Consider the following 21,942-nt stretch of genomic DNA (forward strand, 5'->3'; position numbering starts at 1 on the left):
CAATTACAATGTTCTGGAATGGCCATCCCAGTCCCCAGACCTGAATATCATTGAACATTTGTGGGATGATTTGAAGCGGGCTGTCCATGCTCGGCGACCATCAAACTTAACTGAACTGGAATTGTTTTGTAAACAGGAATGGTCACAAATACCTTCATCCAGGATCCAGGAACTCATTAATAGCTACAGGAAGCGACTAGAGGCTGTTATTTTTGTAAAAGGAGGATCTACGAAATATTAATGTCACTTTTATGTTGAGGTGCCCATATTTTTGCACCGGTCAAATTTTGTTTAAATGCAGATTGCACATTTTCTGTTAGTACAATAAACCTCATTTGAATCCAGAAATATAACTGAGTCCATCAGTTATTAGATATATGAACCTGAAATAGCTGTTGCAAAAACCAAAATTGTTATAAAGAAAAAAGGTTAACATTAATAGGGGTGCCCAAACTTTTACATATGACTGTATATATATATTACAAGTGCCTCTCACTAAATTACAATATCATCAAAAATTAATTTTTTTCAGTCCTTCAATACAAGAAGTGAAACTCATATATTTTATAGAGTCAATACAAACAGAGTGATCTCTTTGAAGTATTTATTTCTGTTAATGTTGATGATTATGGCTTACAGCCAATGAAAACCCAAAAGTCATTATCTCAGTAAATTAGAGAATACTTTATAACACCAGCTTGAAAAATGATTTTAAAATCCGAAATTTTGGCCTACTGGAATGTATGTTCTGTAAATGCACTCAATACTTGGTCGGGGCTCCTTTTGCATCATTTACTGCATCAATACAGTGTGGCAAGGAGGCGATAAGCCTATGGCACTGCTAAGGTGTTAATGAAGTCCCAGATTGCTTTGATAGCAGCCTTCAGCTCATCTGCATTGTTGGGTCTGGTGTCTCTCATCTTCCTCTTGACAGTACCCCATAGATTCTCTATGGGGTTAAGGTCAGGCGAGTTTGCTGGCCAATCAAGCACAGTGATACTGTTGTTTTTAAACCAGGTATTGATACTTTTGGCAGTGTGGACAGGTGCCAAGTCCTGCTAGAGAATGAAATTTCCATCTCCAAAAAGCTTGTCGGCAGAGGGAAGCATGAAGTGCTCTAAAATTTCCTGGTAGATGGCTGCTCTGACTCTGGTCTTGATAAAACACAGTGGACCTACACCAGCAGATGACAAGGCTCCCCAAACCATCACTGATTCAAAATTTACTTTTATCTAAAAAAAAAACACCTTGGACCACTGAGCAACTGTCCAGTTCTTTTGGACCACTGAGCTGCAGTCCAATTCTTTTTTTCCTTGGCCCAGGTAAGACGCTTCTGGCATTGTCTATTGGTCATGAGTGACTTGACACAAGGAATGCGACACTTGTAGCCCATGTCCTGGATACATCTGTCTGTGGTGTCTCTTGAAGCAATGACTCCAGCAGCAGTCCACTCCTTGTGAATCTCCTCCAATTTTTTGAATGGCCTTTTCTTAATAATCCTTTCAAGGCTGCGGTTATCCCGGTTGCTTGTGCACCTTTTTCTACCACACATTTTCCTTCCACTCAACTTTCAATTTATATGCTTGTACACAGCATTCAGTGAACAGCCAGCTTCTTTAGCACTGACCTTTTGTTCCTTATCCTCTTTGTGGAATGTGTCAATGACTGCCTTCTGGGCATCTGTCGAGTCTGCAGTCTTCCCCATGATTTTGGAGCCTACTGCAACAGACTAAGGGACCTTTTTAAATGCTTAGGAAGCCTTTGCAGGTGTTTTTTTTGTTAATTTTTCCAATTTACTGAGATAATGACTTTTGGGTTTTCATTTGCTGTAAGCCATAATCATCAACATTAATAGAAATAAACACTTAAAATAGATCACTGTGTGTAATGACTGTATATAATATATGAGTTTCACTTTTTGTATTGAAGAACTGAAATAAATTAACTTTTTGATCATATTCTTATTTTGTAAGAAGCACCTGTATGTCTAAGCTTCGCAGGCAGACTATGATGGCAGACACAGTGGCCTTCAACATTCCCCTTGCTGCCATTATAATCCTTTGTAAGTGACTGATAGTTGCATATAAATGACTAAACTGCTTTGATCAGAGGAAGCTTCTGTTTCAGAAGTTTCAGGCAGATGTTGGCTAAGTAACACAATGAATATATGGGTGGTACGAAGCAGGCTCATCTGCTGAGCCCACTTTATGCAGCTCTTATTTACCTGTGACAAAATGTATATACTGTGTGTCTTTGTGCTTGTCTGATGTACTGTACATGTTCAGCATGTGTCCTGTCCTTTTGTGGCTGGTATGATGTGAGCACTGTGCTTGTGTAACGTCTGCGTTATGCTTGTGTGATGCATGCGCTGTGATTGTGGGACATATGCAATTTCCTGTCAGATGTGTGCCTAATAGTGTGTCATGTGTTTACTGCTATTGTATTATGTGCGTCCAGCATGTTTTTATTAAATGTGTTACCTGAAGGGATTTTTCATTTCATTTTTTTTTCTATACCCACAGGCTTTCGCTAGGGAAAAATAATAGAATCAGAGTTAATCGTCCTCTCTGTGACCGGAAATTCTTTTCACCTTTTACTGCTGTCTATGTTTACCGGATACAACGGTGACTTCATGACTGCAGCACACACTACTGTTGCAGTCAATTACTGAGCTCAGCAGTCGTGCTAAGGTAGACCGCACTATCAGCTGAGCCCAGTGATTACCTAATGCAGTGGTCCCCAACCTTTCTGACCTTGAGAGCCACATTCAGCTCGCTCGCCACATCCAGCTCCCACCCCCTTCAAAGTAGTGTCAGCCAAAGCCCCCATTACATGTATAATGATAATCAAAGCTTTTCCACAGAAATCACTCCAAAGACGTATGCTGAGATCCAGGGGTTGTTCCCACAATACCCCCATTCAGTATTCTCCCATCAAGGACTCCCAGCACACTGTCACATCCAGCTTTCAGCACTTCCTCTAACAGGTAGTACCATCCTCCCGCATACTATACGTAAAACACCTCTAAACCCCTAAGACCAGTAAATGGGCATCCAGATCTGCACTTCTGTGCGAGGCTACTCACAAAATTCACCATTTTGAGATGTTCTCTTCATACCTGTTTGCTAGACCTGCGCCTAATGCACCAAGCTGGCAGACAGCCACAAGCCACAATTCATGGGGACGCAAGCCACATGTGGCTCCCGAGCTACAGGTTGGGGACCCCTGACCTAATGTGATCACTTGTATTCTGTTTACTATGTCACCACTGCAGCCTGTGAACATAGATCAGGGCAGTATTTGAGGAGTATGAGCAACTTTGTTATTTTTCACTAGTGTAAGCCTTTGGTATATAAATAATATAAAATGGAAAACACATTTTTAGAAAGGGTGCACAGGGGTTCCATGCCTCTTATAAATTTACCAGCAGTGCCCTGGAGTCCTTATACAGATACCTAGCCTTGGCATCATTGTGACTATAAACATTGTAATTTAGGCTTATCATATATGCTTCATCTAAGTAACTAATGAGGGTAGAAAAAAAATTCTATTTTTTTTAGGGGGAGTGCACTTGTGGAACCTGATAATCCTGAAACAGCTTTATGCAAGTTATAAGTAATGACTGGGTACTTCCTTAGTACAAAGAACATAAAGGAACAATTTGCATGATTCCCCTTTCTTAGAATGGAGATTCTTTTCCTTGTGTGGATAGGTTTTTTTTAATAAAGCCTTTCGGTATATATTGAAGAAAAGAAGTAAATACAAAATGATACAAAGCAAAAAAATTTAAATTGTTACATAGCTACTAATATAGAAATCGATTTGAAACTGTTCAACTGTAAAGCGCTGCGGAATATGTTGGCGCTATATAAATAAAGATTATTATTATTATTAAATCGATTCTATGTAACAACTTAAGTCAGGGGTGGGAAACCTTTTTTTCTGCAAAGGGCCATTTGTATATTTAGATCATCCTTCTGGGGTCGTACAGATTGCATGCTAATGCCGCACACAGAGTACGTCCTGATGGTGTCACTGGTGTCAGGACGTAATCATTCATTGCACGCTCCTCAGAGTGCAGTAGTAGACACTGAGTGTGCATGATCATGGAGCAAGAAAAATTAACCGGCGGTCGGTCATCAGAATACAGCTGCCAGCCCAAGCACTGTGGTCTTTGGGAATCTACCCGGTGGCCTAAACAAAAGGTAATCGAGGGCAGTAAATGGTCTGCGGGCCTGAAGTTCCCCACCCCTGACTTAAGTGAATAATTACCTACATAAATATTATTGAATATTAACCTGGTAGGGGATATCTTCTCATTGGGTAAATTTGCACGTCGCCCAGTGTCAGAATTAGGAACATCTCTAGCTGCTTCAATGTCGGGATCATCTTGGATTGCTTCTAATTTAACAAGAAATTTTTTTTAATAATTCTTATATTTTAAAAGCATACAGTCTAACAAAAACATGTTTTGTGCTTTTAGCTGGTTTGGCTACAGAAACTGAAAATACACACATTGTGTAATTCTTTGCTGCAATTGTAAATGTCCCAATGTGCTTGACATTTGGCTATTCGGTGCAAAAACTCACCTTCAACTATAACTCGCACTGCTATAGTCTTTCCATATTTTCCATCTTTTTTGACTCCACACCAATACCAACCGCTGTCTTTTTGGGATATTGTTTCAATGGTGAGGACTAGTTCCCGGGTCTCACATGACACACTAAGACCACGTTCATCATCATCAACATGAGATATTACTTCCTTGCAATTAATGCCACTTAATTTGCACCAATATTTTTGGTGGGTGTTAAATCGACATGGATAGGCGCATGGGATCTTAATAGTTTCCCCAGCCTTTACATTTATTATTTGACCACCAGTCAGTCCTTCAAGACTTCCTAAAAAAACAATAATGATTGAATGAATAAAACAGCTGTCAAAATATAGAAGAGATAATGAAAAGTCATATTTATTGATATTAGGTATTAGTTTTGTACCTTCAGAAATCTTGATTTGCACAGTTGAAGTTTGATCGTGTTTTCCATCTGTCACCACACACCAGTACCAACCTTCATCTTCTTTAGTTATTTGGTTCATAAGGACCTGCATAGTGCCATTTATGGGATCATCATGAATGGCAAGTTTTCCTTCAAAATCATCCTTCACATAGCCATCTGTATTTATGAGTGGAGTACAGACTGAACCATCCAACTTACACCAAAACTTAAGAGTGTAATCCTTTTTAGAATCATAGTTACACAGAGCAGATATTGATCCACCCAATCTTGTCGACAGTAATCTAGATCCTTGTGGTATATCAGTCTCTGTTGAAGACAAACACCAATATCATATCCCAGTTAGTAGTAATTATGGACCAAATGGTGTGCTTCTTTATTGTTTTTGTGGTTATGGACAATCATTAAAAGGTGAAATTCAATAATGAAAATTTTAAGCTAGGTCCACATTTATCCTGGGCTCTACACTGAGCACTGCAATGGCATTTCCATCTAAATCTCCAAAAATGGTTTTTGACAAAACCTCTGTCAGAGGCAAGACAGAACAATTTAGTATAATTGGGAAATCAGAGTAACTTTGGACTCTATTTGGCCTCTTTTCCCAAGGACCCAATCATTTTAGGCAGGCACAAAATCATGGTCTAACATGCTATTCTGAACAAATAAAGCTATGGACACCATGAGAACACAGGCCTGACAAAGCTCCCTCAGACGTAAAGCAGATGGAGTAACTGTGGAACCTGTTTGACCTTTGTTCTGTTGTTGCTTGTCTATTTAGGCAGACATAAAAATATTGGTCTTCCATGCCTTGGTGCCCATGTAAAGAATGTGAACACCATGAGAACACATGGCAGACTTAGTCAAAAGTAATTATGTCTGCAACAAACTGAATGCCTTCTTCAGGGGTGAATACAATTTTTGGGAGATTTCATCAGAAACCCTGATGCAGTGCTCAGCCCAGAGCACAAGGGAAATATGAACTAGACCTAATCTGTGGGCACAATGGTGCACATTGTTTCCTGGTAATTGTGCCCAGTCACAGACTCCTTCTGAGCATTTGTTTCTATGTTTTAGTGGTCTTTTTAGTGTTTTTACTGTTTCTCACTTTGTTCAAATTTCAATTGAGAGAATCAGGAGGACCATCAGTCATCACATGACCAGAAGTCTGCAATGCATATGTGAGCGATCACGTGATGACCGCAAGAATCAACAAGTAGAACGAAACAGAGAGCATATTACATACCTTTAGGACTCACCATGTCAGTGTCAAGTTATAAAATTACAAACACAGGGGACATCTGTCAGTCTAGGTAGCAAGGCAGGGAGAAGGTGTGCTAAGAAGCACAATAGAGGTGGTGATGTCGGGGGTGGGGTCTCGCCCCCTGATGAGAGCGGCGTGATAGGCGGCATGACAGTGAGTGTGTGAGTGTGAGTGTGTGAGTGAGTGTGTGAATGGTGCGTACGGCGTATTGAGTGTGTGTGTGTGGTGCAACAGTGTTACGCTGGTGGTACCGTGCAATAGGTTGGCACCAGCAGCAGTTTCCATATTGAGACACCCATCACTTGGGTGTCGCAATATGGCAGTTGGTGAACTTCCTCTGCTTGGAATTCTGGGATACGGTGACATCTGGACAGAACAGAAAATTAAAACATTACAAGGAAATTATATAAATAGATGTTTTATCAGAAACCTGATAGCATCAGACACAAACATACACAACTGCAATAACAGAGCCAACATCTGATTCCTGCTGCTCGGGGTGTCATGCAGGAGATGTCAGGTTCCTTATAGTGACAAAATAACATTTGAAGCCTCAGTGTCATACATTACACACTGTTGTCTCCAGATCGCAGTGTAATGGTTCAATGTGGAAATAAAGCCATTCTATCAATTTATTGCAATGATAACAGCTAAGATGTATTATGATGTTCTACAGGAGCTGAGGTGTATTATGGGGTTCTTCAGGAGCTGAGTTAGCTGAGTTATGTATTATGATGTTCTGGAGCAACTGAGGTGTGCATTATGATGTTCTGCAGCAGCTAAGTTGTATAATGAGGTTCTGTAGTAGCTGAGATATGTATTATGCTGTTCTGCTAAAGTTGAGGTTTGGTGTTGGATAATACACACACACACACACACACACACACATATATATATATATATATACACACTATATATACACACACTTACTTACACACACACACACACACTTATATATGTACTGTATATAACCCGTCATTCTAATCAGTCATTCTAATGTTATTTTTTGGGAGGTGTAGGTGTCTCTGGGGGCCATCTGTAGGGAGCTACCACAGGTAGCCAGCCAGCATATGTGGTAGCAGTAGAAAAAGAGGTCTTCAAAAAAACACAGACCTGAGCACTTCTTTGAAGTATAATATTTTTGTTAATAGTCTTCTAATAACACTTTTTGAAGGGATGGCCATTATTATTCAGACATGAAAAAACAAGCATTCCATTATTATAGTATTACTTCACTTATACTTGAAATTACCATTTGGGTTTTTTTGAAGATTGTTTTTTCTATTGCTTATATGTGCCTGTATGACTGTCATATCTGGGTTGGTGATGGGTATTTGTAGGGAAGGTGACCTGACGGACGGACTTATAAGTAAGAAGAAAGGAGGGTTTGCACAGTTTAGGCAGATAGCAGTTATGACAGTGGGGAAACAGCTAGGAAAGTGTAGATGACGTGCAGTACCTTGGGTTGACCACTAGACGGCAGGGAGGAGTGTAATTTCAGGACTTAACAGCAGCTTAGGACTTTAGAAACCGTTGGTCATGGGGGGCGGAGTTACAGGGAACCAGGAAAGTTATAAATTTGACAGGAGGGTTCCAGAAAGTTCCAGTCCCCGGGAGGTGCTCAAGAGACCAGAAGTCTGTGAGGTTTGTGTGCTGTGAGGAGAGCCAAACCAGGGGACTGAGGAGAGAGGACGTCAGGGGGGTGGTCCTGACGTGAAGTACCGCAGTACAGATGAGGCCCCGGGGAAAAGCATACCGTATTGAAGACGATAACTGACCAGTAAAAGTGCTGATGGTGTACGGGCCTAAGGCAGCCACAGTGACTGCGCTGACAGGATCGTCACTAAGGGAAAAAGGGACGGTACGTGTGTTTATGTCCCTGGTGAAAAAAGTACAGTGTGTGTAGCGAGGCCTGGAAACGGAAGGCCGTGAAGGTATTACTGAGTACTGCTGAGGCCGTCAGTTGGATGGTGGGGAATAAACTTGGACCTGTTGTACCCGAAACCTGCCTCCATCTTTTGTCTGTGACGTCTTTGCGCGGTATACAGAGGGACCACCCCCCAGCCTGGCCCACGACTTTACATACTCATACGTGGTACTTTTATAATAGTCTATATTAGAGATAATATTAGACATTTATATGGTTTTGTTGTCGAACAGTGTAGGTCAGTATTTTTTACTCACCTTCATTGATTCTCAAATCAAATTCAATAGTTTCTCCATCTCCTCCAAAATTACCCACACCACACGAATAACTCCCAGAATCTTCCATTCGCAATTGTATTATTTTTACTGTGAAACTTCCTGGCCTCTTTTCATCTGCTTGCAGAATAATTCTTCCATAGTATGCAGGATCAATTGCCAGTGTGCTGTCTATAATATTCTGGCAGCCAAGCTTTCCTGTTTTGCAAAAATATTGCCTCTTTTTGGCATATTCATCTCCAAATTCACAATGGAAGTTTGCTGCTCCCCTCAGTTGACCGTAGACCAGTTTTGCCTCATTTGGAATAACCGAGTCTGTGAATGAATTGCTCAAAGTGGTTAAAATACAATATATTAAGGCATAACTCCATTGATCAACGTAAAAGCCTCTAATGATATATGCACACTGAGTGTTTGAGTTGTCTTCATAGAATGCTAGAGTTGGACAGGACCTCCAGGGCCATCTTGTCCAACCCCTTGCTCAAAACAGGATTTACTAAACCATCTCAGGGAGATGTTTGTCCACACTGTGTTTGAAGACTTCCATTTAAGGAGAACTCACCACCTTTCATGGCAGCCTGTTACACTCATTGATCACCATCACTGTCAAAAAGTTTTTTCTAATATCTAATCTGTGTCGTCTACCTTTCAGCTTCATTCTTTTGGAAGGGCTCACCTTGCCCGATATTAACGAGTTAACAATGTCACTGATATGTTTAAACAATAGACAGATTGTCTTTCCTATATAAATGAAATGAAAAGAGCAAACAACATAATCCATGCTACAAGTAATGTGGTGTTTAACTCTATGTAAACCAGAAGCCAGCTGAATATCATTCAATGTATACTGTATGTCAACTTACAAAATGAGCTGTGTCTACATTCTGTATGTGATTTCCTTCAAGAGAAAGGTTTTTAATCAGTTCTCCCTAAAAATACTATGAATTATTGGACTACAAAAAATCCATATTATGTTCTTCTCTCTGTGTCTGCCTTTGCCATAGGAAACATATGAACGCTCAGCTGAGCTTTTATATGTACGGAGGAATCAGGATGTAGCCATTGGCCGAAGAAACAATTTTCTGACAACTATTTGAGGGGTATTACTATTTGAGGTGTATTGCCATAGAACTTAGAAGTGATAACTGGAGGGATTTTATAAGACCACTTGTGCATTCATTTTGTGATAATTACCTTCAGTAATGGTTAAAGTGACCACATCTTTTAATCCGTTTGCATCTGTACCCAAGCCAACAATGTACGCGCCTTCATCAGTTTTTCTCAAGTCTGAATATGTAATGATAACTGCGCCTTCTTTGGTATTGTCTTCGATTATAACACGGTCTTCATAGTTTGGATGTTTGTAGCCATTGGTAGATGCGATAACATTTTGACACCTTCCTCTTCTTCCTCCTTCTTTACAAAAATACTTGCGGGTATACATATTGGCCTTGGTAATTTGTGAGTATTCACACTTGATGGATACTAACCCTTCTGAATTTCCGGTCACATGTTTTGGGCAGGCAAATTTATCAGACTCTGTAGTTAAGAGAATATGTCAACATTGGGTTACATTTCATTACATTTAGAATGCAGGAGAAGTTTCTTTAAAAGGTTGTCCGCTACTGCACAACCACTTATTAATAGCTTCAATAGAGAATCAACACATAATATATGTTAAAGAGAATATGTCAGCAGGTTGTACTATGTAATCTGACAGCAAAATGAAATAGGGGCAGAGACTCTGATTCCAGTGAGGTACCACTTACTTTACTGGGTGCTGCAGTTATGATAGACTCACAGTTTTCTCAGTAGCAGATCTAGCAAAGTTCAGTTGTTGAACTGTGTATAACCACACCCACTCATCTGATTTGCATGCTTCTGTGTACATTGTATATTCAGAGAAAACTTCTAATCAGTGATGGAAGTATGGTAGGACTAAGAGGCACAAGGCAGCTTGTCCTGAAATCATTGTCTCCTGCTGATAAAACACTGATTGTATTGAAATAGCAAAACCCAACACAGCGAGTGACACATCACAGGAATCGGGGTCTTTGCCCCTATGTCATGGTGCTTTCAGATTACGTAGAAAAAAATTGTTGACTACTCTTAAAGGGGTATTCTGCTTTAGGCCTCATTCACACATCAGTTTTTTTTGGTCAGTGTTTGTAAGCAAAAATCCAGAGTGAGACCTATTAGAAATAATATTACACAGATGCCCAAATACAAATAAACTAGGATAAGCAAAACTCATCAGTGACATAACAACACAAAAGGAACAAATCAAGGAGGCTCACAGAGTATAATCCTGCCTCATGATGAAGTTCTAAACGAAACGTGCGTTGGGGGCGACAGGGAGCATCTTGACTGACATTTTGTGCCAGTGAAGTACTACAGCTTTTATAGCATCTTTACGATGTTTTACAACATAGCTTTCCGTCACATGTTCTGTACTACTCCAGCTTAGATTTCCTTATTGCCGGCCACTATTGGGACTGATAAGTTCGGTCACCATGTGTTAGGTCACTGGTAGGGCTAATTTACACATCCACTGTCGGACTCCATTGTATGCACTTATCCATTACCTGACTCAGGATCATTTTTAAGGCTGATTCGCCTTTGATGTGCTAGTTTGTACTCTCATATGTCAGTTTCCTTGCTCCCCTTTTGTGCTCAGTAGTCTCTGTGTTGTAAATTAATTTTGCATTTTAAATTTTCTTATAAAAATTTATTTTTAGGATTATACTCTGTGAACCTCCTTGCTCTGTTCCGTTTTTGTATTGCTATTCGAAATAATGTATAGTTAAAATAAATCAATCGATCTTTGAATAATAATATGTTTCACAATTTGATGTGTTCAAAAATGTCCCTGTGCTGAGATAATCTTATAAATGTGCCCCTGCTGTACTGTGTAATGGCTGTGTCTGACCGTACAGGGACATGGTCTGGTCGTACCACAGCTCCTGGACAGGGGGGAAAGGAAAAGAGGATACAGACAATACAGCGCGAGATCACAGATTAATCTCTTTGCTTAAAAACAGGCAGTGAAATGTTTTTCCTCACAGAAAAAATCAACTGTGATCTCATGCTGTCTGTATACTCTTTTGCGTCATCCCCTGCAAGGAAATATAGGATGTTTCGACCATGTTCCCGTATGGTCAGACACAGCCAATAGACTCAACAATGTTCACACTAGTGATATTTGCAGTGTTCTTTAATGCAAATTTTCATCTGTGTTTTTCAGTACCAGCAAAGTCTATGAGATTTCAGATATCTCACATATTGGGTTTTCTGTCATCAGGATTTTGTGCTTTGCACTTTTTTTGAACAATACAGTGTGTCACTTCTTTCAGCTTTTTTCAGTGGTTTTCACCCAGTGTCATAAACGGGTGTTGAAAAAAACGCTGAAAATCCGCAGCAAAAACACAGGTATCATGTTTTGCTACATTTTTTGTGCCAAAACCTGATTCTACTGACTTTTTTTGTAACCATAAACTTTATCAGCATGCACAAGAGACAAATCTAGCATGCCAAAAACGCAGGGAAAAAAAAAGCAAAAAACGCAAAAAAAACCCGAGAAAACAAGGAAACATGCTTTTATTTCTTCAGCTTCTTTCCTGCCAAGAGATGAGGTTTTGCTGCAGAAAAAAATACTGAGAAAACGCCTAGTGTGAACTTACCCTTACACAGTACATAGCACATTTATAAGATTATCTCAGCGCGCCGAACATTTTCTTTTAAACACACCCAATTGTGGAAATTCTTAGAATTTAAAGATCAATTGATTAAAATGTACTTTGCTCTTGGGAAAGCATCTGTAAATAAAAATGTTTACTTTGCATATTAAATTGAGTGCCAAGTTCCTGTTGTAAGTTTGTATAAGAGATAGGAAAGTTCTTGACCACCATCGTGCCTTGTCCCATGTTCAGACTATGTGATCTCTAGTCTAACTAAAATTCCAGTACATGCTAACTTGTGTCAGGATTAGTATAAAAAGGTCCATTTTACATAGACTGGCAGGAATCCCTAAATAAATGCCGGTCAGTGACCTTTTAATTATCGGCGCTCACTTAATAGCCTGTTTACACTGGCAGACCATTGCAGATGATCAGTATTAAGCAATCTGTCATAGATAGCTAATCTGCCATTGTTCTTAGCAGTGCAAATTCTGCTTGGAAAGACTGATGGACCGCCAAGAACACTGATATTTTGTGCAGCGCGAAAGATCAGTTCACCTAATGAACGAGCAACTTACTTGTTCATCAGGTGATTGACAATATGTTTATACGGAAGATAATTGTGAATTTTTCAATGTAAAATGCAGTTTAACTTGCTGCTTTAACCACTTAAATTGACAATTTTCAGCCGTCCTCCCCCACATTCCCAACTTCTTTGAATTGTATGCCCCCCTATACATTGGGCGTCATTGAAAACATAATTTTTGACCCTTTAAAGCTATTTATAAACCTAAAGCCACCATATTCAATAGATAAAAGTTGTCTGTATCAACCAATATCTGGGGGTCGGATGATTGTCTGATGTGTATGGAGGCCTCTTGATAAGAATCAAACAATCTTAGTTCAAATGTATGATCTTTTCATTTTAGATAAGATAAACTACTAAGACAGGTGCCTGGCAGTGGCTTTCTCTCCTCTGCCATTGAAAATGAACCAACATTTTGCCAATGGGACAAGAGAAAGATCGACTCTTCATCTGCCAGCTATGGCAGCTAAATGGCCAGCTTATAATCACCCAGGTTAATTGATCAGTAACCCATCAGAACTTTAAAGAGGTTGTCTACTTCATTTACACTGATGACCTATCCTTAGATAGGATGACACCCAGCACCCCCGCCTATCAGCTGCTACCGGTGTCTCGGTGTCTGTGGCAGATGTGCAGTACCAAGCCTCAGCCTCTACCAGAAGACGGAGCAGCTTGGCAAGTTAGTATTTTAGCCAGCGGCCGCTTCTGGCACCGATAACAGATGATCGGCCAGCGTTTGGTGTGGCCTAAGGATAGGTCATCAATGTAAAAGTAGTGGACAACCTTTTTAACATGGCGGACTAAAATGGTAGATTAGGAGACTGTCTTGAAAAAGAAAGAAGAAAGGGAAAAGAAAACAACACAGAGTGGCCTTGTGCAAAGTGACAAATCATCAGCAAATTTATCCTGACAAATCACACTCTTGACTTGTGAAGGATTGCTATACTTAACACTTTTTACAAAAGGTTTGTTATTTATATGTAGTTTGAATGATTTGGCACTATTGAAAGCATTGTGGTACAGTCTCCAGTACCTCTGCCAATGATACATTTACGTATGCCAAGCTTGGCAAAGTAGCTCTTAGAAGTGTTGTAATGTGTAGGCTGAACTTTCATTTGACTTGGTTATTTTGGATGACTTACCAACATTTTGGATTATGGCACAAGCGATGCCAAACAAAAACATTGCAGGTGTCATTGTGTTCCAGAAAATAGGTGTTCCTTCCTCACCTTCTACCGTAATTAAATCTGTAGTAAAAATAAAGAAATTGTTTATAGTCAATGTCAAGATAGTAATGAGTTAGCAGTGAAAAATAAAAGGCACATGCAATACACATCTTCAATTTAATTAATTTTGTTTACGGGAAATCTGTTTTTGTACATTTAGTACACATTAAAACCTCTCCAAAGATGACATCTTTGATAAAACTATCCTCGATTCCTGATCAAGATTTCCTGCAACAGATTTTTAGTTGCACCGTGTACTCTACGTATTGTTTGAGCCAGCCTCCTAGTAGACCACTTCTTAAGTCAACTTTGGGCAATAGTGGCAGATTTACACGTTGTCATCATGTACTATTCATTCTTAGAACTAATGTCATTTTTATACTGAGACTGCTATTCTTGGAAAAGTAACCATAGAAATATGGTTCCATGGAATTCTAGAATTAAAGAGCTGACCCAGTTGTAATTCACATCAGGAGAACCATAAAATAAAGGTATTTTACCAGCAAAAATAGTAATTGCTAGTGGAAAATAAATTGTAGGAAGTTCCATTTGGTTGGTTAGGGTACAATTTGGGATGCCTGAGTGACTGCCAACCGATTGGACCAATGGAAAACTATTATTAGAGTGATACAATGTAATGAGGTGAACGCATGCAACACACAGAAATTGCAAGGCAGAGACAGTCAGTGTTACGATGTAACTTTGTTTAAATACAATAACAATTTACAGCAATTCTAAACAATTTGTAATAGTACCAAGGCAAATCAAACAATAAACTGCTACAAGTGGATTACAAATGGAAGTTCTTCACCATGTAATGATAAAGTTCTTTGCACAAAGGTGGTACACTCAGTCATGGGACTTACCATGTTAAGGCCCTATCACACTTAGCGACTTACCAGCGATCCTGACAATGATATCAACGTGCCAGAATCGCTGGTAAGTCGCTATGTGATCGCTGATGAGCTGTCAAACAGACAGTTTCACCAGCGATTAGCACAGCGATGCCGCACGCGCGGCATCGCTGTGTTCAGAGCTGATTCATGTCAAAAATAGAATTAAAATAAAAAATATTGTTATTCTCACCTTCCGACGTCCCGCGCAGCATTCCCGCCTCTCTCCACGCTCCGGTCCCAGTAATCCTTTGCGAGAATTACCGCAATGACGTCCGTTCTCGTGGGATCGTGAAGTCTCACGGTCATTCTTGCAAAGGATTACTGGGACCGGAGCGTGGAGAGAGGCGGGAATGCTGCGCGGGACGCCGGAAGCTGAGAATAACAATATATATTTTTTTTATTATTTTATCGCTGATCGCTGGTCTCCCGCCTGTCACACGCAGTGATGCGTGCTGGCCAGCGGGAGATCAGCGACAAAAGAAATGTCCAGAGATTTCCCAGAGCAATCAGCGATACCAGTAGGGAGGCCGGTCGCTGATTGCTGTCACACACAGCGATCTCGCTGGTGAGATCGCTGTTGTGTCACAAAACTTGTGACTCAGCAGCGATCTCGCTAGCGAGATCGCTATGTGTGACGGGGCCTTAAGTTCTACAACTTGCTTTCTGGAATTCTGGCCCTAGCGGGGGTCACCAGGTTTTCCTGCTAGGCCGCTAGTCTCTCTCTGACAAAGTCTATTAATGCGCGCTGAGCCTCGCACACCAAAATTGGCCACCTCTCAGCCTGTTGTCCTGACCCCAGCCAATACCAGTACCATATGTCAAAATTGGAAATGCCCTGATCACTCATGCCATCATTCTGCAGATGCGGTCGTACGTCTTTCGTCATCGCCTCCTCATGGATCTTCGTAGCTTGACCTTCAGCAAATATCTGCTGGGACGGAGGAGAAGGGATAGGGACTTGGGTCTTGACTGGTGAAGTCCAGTTTGGATCACCACAGGGTGCAGATCCGCATCTTGACTGGTGAAGTCCGCTCCCTGGCTCTTCCCAAATGTAGTCGAACCTTTAAAAAGCAGTGTCCAGCACCCTAGTGTCACAGACTTCCTGTTGAGGTCTATCAAGCTGGCCTCCTCACCATCACTGGTCCACGCCTCTTCCTCTCTTGCTCTTAGCACCAAATTTCCAGGTGGTTTCTTGCTCAAATCTTTTATATTCTGGGGCTCTGTTCTGCATATCACCAGACCAGGTCCAACACATGAAGCCGCTACCAACAAAATCTTTCCAGTACAAATGGGTTCCACCTGACTGCGCCCGAACAGTAGATGGCAGTTCTTCTTCAATATGATGACATTCCGCAAGAACTCTTAAGGGGTATCACCGCTTTCTCTTTCAGCAATACAACCAGTTAGTCTGCAGTGTCTGCAGGAAGGTGTGGCTCAAAAGAGAGTACAAATGATGAGGGAGAACATTTGGTGATGGGAGCTGTAGATAGTGGACGACTCAGTCTGAAGTGAGAACCAGAAAGTACAATTCAGTCCAAAGTAAAAGACAGAGAGCACAGTTAAGTTCAACGTCAGTGCCAAAAAGCACAGCTCAGTTCAGAGTGAGAGCTAGAGAACATGACTTAGTTTAGAGTGATAGCCTGAGAGCACGGCTCAGTCCAAAGTGAGAGCCAGACCACACTAGTGATGAGCGAGTATACTCGTTGCTCGGGTTTTCCCGAGCATGCTTGGGTATCCTCCGAGTATTTTGGTGTGCTCGGAGATTTAGTTTTCGTCACCTCAGCTGCATGATTTACGGCTGCTAGATAGGCTGAATACATGTGGGAATTCCCTAACAAACAGGCAACCCCCACATGTATTCAGGCTGTCCAGCAGTTGCAAATCATGCAGCTGCATCGACGAAAACTTAATCTCCAAGCCCACCAAAATACTCAGAGACCACCCGAGCATACTCAGGAAAACCCGAGCAATGAGTATCCTCGCTCATCACTAGACAGCATGGCTCAGTAAAAAATGAGCACCAGAAAGCACAATTCTGTCCAAAGTAAGAGACAAAGAGCACGGCTCAGTTCAAACCGTGGGCTAAAGAGCACTGCTCAGTTTAGAGTGACAGTCAGAGCGTATGGCTCAGTCCAAAGTGAGAGCCAGAGAGCACTACTCTGTTCAAAGTGAAAGCCAGAGAGTGTAAGTCATGTACCAGGGTATGTTCCTCAGGAAGTCACGGGCAAGAAAACCAACTTCTACACAGTTCACTTACTGTAATTATTTTACCTGGTTATGTGGATGGCTCAACCAGAAAATAGAAAACATTCAAAATATTACACAGACATTCAGCCGGGAGGCTGAAACCCTTGTGCTGTACACCGTGATGCCCAAACAATCTGAACCTATTATACTTTCTATAAATATACCTACTGATGTGCCTGTCTAAACCGGCCGCCTGTTGCCTGTTAACACCCCGGGAACTGGGACAATTATATGAGTGTAAAATACATGCTTGCCCGCGGTACAGTACAACAGTTTAGAATCTTACAATCAATTACCTCTATCCCCAACCAAATATCCCTTACCTTTCCCAATGTGACTTCAGTGAACTATTCTGAAAATACCCCAACAGTTAACCAACTGCAATGGATATTTAGCCATAAACGAAGCCTATTGAAGTTGAACAATTATCCTGTACTATAATGTTCCTTAGAAACTCTCTCTTGAAACAAAAAGAAGTTTAAGTTTGGTCTGGACAGATTCTAGACATGGACATGATTAGCTCCAATCTAGCGTTGCTCTTGTCTGAGTGAGATGTTACCCCAAGAGGATGGACGCACTTCCTCTTACTCTGTTTCACATCACTCAGGTTATAGCCCCACTTCTGACATTTTGTATGCATCTCAGTGATGGAGCTGCAGATAGAGGACGACTCAGTCCAAAGTGAGAACCAGAAAGCACAATTCAGTCCAAAGAAAGAGACAGAGACCACGGCTCAGTTCAAAGTCAGTGCCAAAAACCACAGCTCAGTTCAGAATGAGAGCCAGAAAGCACAGCCAGACCAATGTGACAACCAGAAAACACAATTTAATCCAAAGTAAGAGACAGAAAGCATGGCTAAGTCCAAAATGAAAGGCAGAGAGCACAGCTCATAATCATGGTAAGGCTATGTGCACATATTGCAAATGCAATGAACTGACAGGCAGAGGTAATCTTCCACAATATATCCCTCTGCCGCTGGGAAAGAGGTCCTGTAACTCTAACCCTACCCCTAATTCTCACACAACATTGCTGTAAAGTGAGAGCCTGAACTTAGGTAACCTCAGTGATGCACTGCAGGAGCCATTGTCTCAGTGCATCGTGGGAGGCCTGTAGAGCAATGACATCACCCGATGTCACTGTTCTACAGGGGAGATCATCGTTGGACACTCGTTATTAAATGGACTACGTTGGAAAAGGCAGTATTTTTTTGTTTACTTTTTTTCACTAGATTGAGGGTGTCGCATGTATTAGGCATATAATAAAGAAGGTAAAACTGTGTAGTGTTTTATTTCATTCAAAGATTGTTTTTTTGGCTGAGTCTATTTTTTAAACTCTTAACAAATATAGGATTAGTAATGGATTGGTGTCTTATTGACAACTCTCCATTACTAACCAGACTTAATGTCACCTAACAATACAAAGGTGACATTAACCCCTTATTACCCCATATGCCACTGCTACACGGCAGTGGGAAGAGAGAGGCTAAGTGCTGGAATTGGCACATCTTACAGATGTGCCATTTCTGGGACAGCTGGAGGTAGATGTTTGTAGCCAGATGGGGGTGCGACGCCCCCAAGCCAGGGCCATGGGGTACTCGGAGCCGGGCCCGTTGGTTTCAATGGGAGATGTCACGGTAGCTGTGACCCGGTCCGTGGCCCTGGGCGTCCATTGTAAAAGCTAAATGTCGAGCTTGTGGGTGATGATTAGAGTTTGTGAACAAATGATTCGTGACGCCACCTGTGGTGTTTGGCAATGTAGATGTTAAGCCGACGCTGCAGACAGATCCTCTGGGACAGATGGTGTGGTGCAGCAATGATGTTGTGGCCCTCCACAGGTAGGGCAGTAGTCCCAGGGCAGTGTAGATGAACAGGCGGTCAGGGAAGACGTGGATGGCGCAGTGTCAGGCACAAAGATGTAGCAGTGCTGAGTGTGTTGGCGCAGGAATAAGTGGAGGACGCAAGGGCATGTAGTTCCAAAGCTTTACTCACAGTCTGTGTTGCGTACAGGTGCCTGCATCCGTGCCATGTCCTCCAGGTCAGGAGCTCAGCCAACTTCCAGGCAAGATGAAGTACTCATTTCCAATACTCTGTCAACATATGCCTTTTCTGGACGTCTCCCTTTTGCGCCTATAGTGAAGTACTCACAGTACTGAGTTAGACTGGAGTTCTTCCTGTCAGATGTTCCTATGAACTCTACTTGTACGGCAGACAGCTGTAGCCTGCTTCGGGGACTCCTTGCTACCTAGTCCCGGCTCACTCACGTTGCTGTTGTGCCCCCAAGTCTGGTGTGGGAATAAAGTGGTGACAACTTCCATTCCTCCGGTGTCTGCTGCAGGACCATTAATATCCATACAACCTCGGGGACCGGACTCCGGCCTTGCGCTGTGAACTTGGGAAGGGTTCTGCTCTAACCCTAATCCTTAGTCCTCCTCTCCTTACGTTCCATACTAATCCTTCTTTCTTATGGAGAGAGTCAGGCTTTCCATCAATGTCCCTTTCCTGTGCCAGCGGACCCAGGTCAGTGAGGTGGGCTGCAGCACTTCCTTCATCCATTCCACTCAGGGGATCTTCTCTCCTCCTCTGACTCTGTCAGACTGGCTAAATCCTAAACTCTTCCCGCTCTTTTGGTGCCAACTAAACTCCACCCGCCTCCCAGCATGCTTCGTGTTCCATGCAGGGAGCCACCAAAGGGTGCTTTGCTACACTACTGTGTTATGTGGAATAAAGGTGTTGGAGTGTGGTCAGGTGTCTCCACCTTACCTGGATGGTGGGGTACCACACCTCAGGAGGAGGTGCAGTACCTCTGTGGTGACTGAACCCTCAGGGGCGCCACAGGGGCAATAACCATTGTCCCTTCCTAGGCTATGAATATCTGCCCCCAGTCGTCGGCTTTCCCTCTCTGGTGCAGAAAATTGCACAGGAGCCCACGCCAATTTTTTTCCTTTTTTTAAAAAAAAATTCTACAAATTGTTCATTAATAAACAGCGGCCTTGCTATTATCTATCTATCTATCTATCTATCTATTTATCTATCTATCTATCTATCTATCTACAGTATCCATCTATATATCTATAGATATATCTATAGAAAAATCTATCCATAGATATAAAGTTGTGGCCGAAAATATTGACACCCCTGCAATTCTGTCAGATAATACTCAGTTTCTTTCTGAAAATGATAGTAAACACAAATTCTTTGGTATTATTATCTTCATTTAATTTGTCTTAAATGAAAAAACACAAAAAAGAATGAAGCAAAAAGCAAAACATTGATCATTTCACACAAAACTCCAAAAATGGGGCAGACAAAAGTATTGGCACCCTCAGCCTAACACTTGGTTGCACAACCTTTAGCCAAAATAACTGCGACCAACCGCTTCCGGTAACCATCAATGAGTTTCTTACAACGCTCTGCTGGAATTTTAGACCATTCTTCTTTGGCAAACTGCTGCAGGTCCCTGATATTTGAAGGGTGCCTTCTCCAAACTGCCATTTTTAGATCTCTCCACAGGTGTTCTATGGGATTCAGGTCTGGACTCATTGCTGGCCACCTTAGAAGTCTCCACTGCTTTCTCTCAAACCATTTTCTAGTGCTTTTTGAAGTGTGTTTTGGGTCATTGTCCTGCTGGAAGACCCATGACCTCTGAGGGAGACCCAGCTTTCTCACACTGGGCCCTACATTATGCTGCAAAATGTGTTGGTAGTCTTCTGACTTCATAATGCCATGCACACGGTCAAGCAGACCAGTGCCAGAGGCAGCAAAGCAACCCCAAAACATCAGGGAACCTCCGCCATGTTTGACTGTAGGGACCGTGCTCTTTTCTTTGAATGCCTCTTTTTTCTCCTGTAAACTCTATGTTGATGCCTTTGCTCAAAAAGCTCTACTTTTGTCTCATCTGACCAGAGAACATTCTTCCAAAACGTTTTAGGCTTTTTCAGGTAAGTTTTGGCAAACTCCATCCTGGCTTTTTTATGTCTCGGGGTAAGAAGTGGGGTCTTCCTGGGTCTCCTACCATACAGTCCCTTTTCATTCAGACGCCGACGGATAGTACGGGTTGACACTGTTGTACCCTCGGACTGCAGGGCAGCTTGAACTTGTTTAGATGTTAGTCGAGGTTCTTTATCCAACATCCGCAACATCTTGCGTTGAAATCTCTTGTCAATTTTTCTTTTCCGCCCATAACTAGGGAGGTTAGCTACAGTGCCATGGGCTTTAAACTTCTTGATGACACTGCGCTCGGTAGACACAAGAACATTCAGGTCTTTGGAGATGGACTTGTAGCCTTGAGATTGCTCATGCTTCCTCTCAATTTGGTTTCTCAAGTCCTCAGACAGTTCTTTGGTCTTCTTTCTTTTCTCCATGCTCAATGTGGTTCACACAAGGACACAGGACAGAGGTTGAGTCAACTTTAATCCATGTCAACTGGCTGCAAGTGTGATTTAGTTATTGCCAACACCTGTTAGGTGCCACAGGTAAGTTACAGGTGCTGTTAATTACACAAATTAGAGAAGCATCACATGATTTTTCAAACAGTGCCAATACTTTTATCCACCCTCTTTTTTATGTTTGGTGTGGAATTATATCCAATTTGGCTTTTGGACAATTCTTTTTGTGTTTTTTTCATTTAAGACAAATTAAATGAAGATAATAATACCAAAGAATTTGTGTTTGCAATCATTTTCAGGAAGAAACTGAGTATTATCTGACAGAATTGCAGGGGTGTCAATACTTTTGGCCACAACTGTAGGATATCTATGGATAGATATAGATATATATATAGATATATGGACATATCTATCTATCTATCTATCTATCGATCTATCTATCTAT

The 21,942-nt window shown here is 41.6% G+C and overlaps 1 protein-coding gene across 3 annotated transcripts in view; it reads right to left on the reverse strand.

Annotated features, from left to right (window-relative positions):
* Window positions 1-21,942, reverse strand: part of LOC141099132 (polymeric immunoglobulin receptor-like) — a 158,042-nt gene that overhangs the window by 60,911 nt on the left and 75,189 nt on the right. For 2 of the 3 annotated variants that reach the window (XM_073587262.1, XM_073587263.1), the window contains exons 2-7: window positions 13,887-13,991; window positions 9,676-10,020; window positions 8,464-8,796; window positions 5,001-5,327; window positions 4,590-4,901; window positions 4,299-4,401 (exon numbers count right to left, since the gene is read on the reverse strand). In XM_073587262.1, the coding sequence (XP_073443363.1) occupies window positions 4,299-4,401; window positions 4,590-4,901; window positions 5,001-5,327; window positions 8,464-8,796; window positions 9,676-10,020; window positions 13,887-13,941 (1,475 nt within the window). In that variant the 5' untranslated portion in view covers window positions 13,942-13,991. The remainder of the gene's footprint in view (window positions 1-4,298; window positions 4,402-4,589; window positions 4,902-5,000; window positions 5,328-8,463; window positions 8,797-9,675; window positions 10,021-13,886; window positions 13,992-21,942) is intronic. The other variant, XM_073587264.1, reaches the window with a different exon arrangement.

This window comes from Dendrobates tinctorius, unplaced genomic scaffold (assembly GCF_039654945.1).
Source record: "Dendrobates tinctorius isolate UK_male_01 unplaced genomic scaffold, ASM3965494v1 ptg000098l, whole genome shotgun sequence".
In the NCBI taxonomy this organism is placed as follows: domain Eukaryota; kingdom Metazoa; phylum Chordata; class Amphibia; order Anura; family Dendrobatidae; genus Dendrobates; species Dendrobates tinctorius.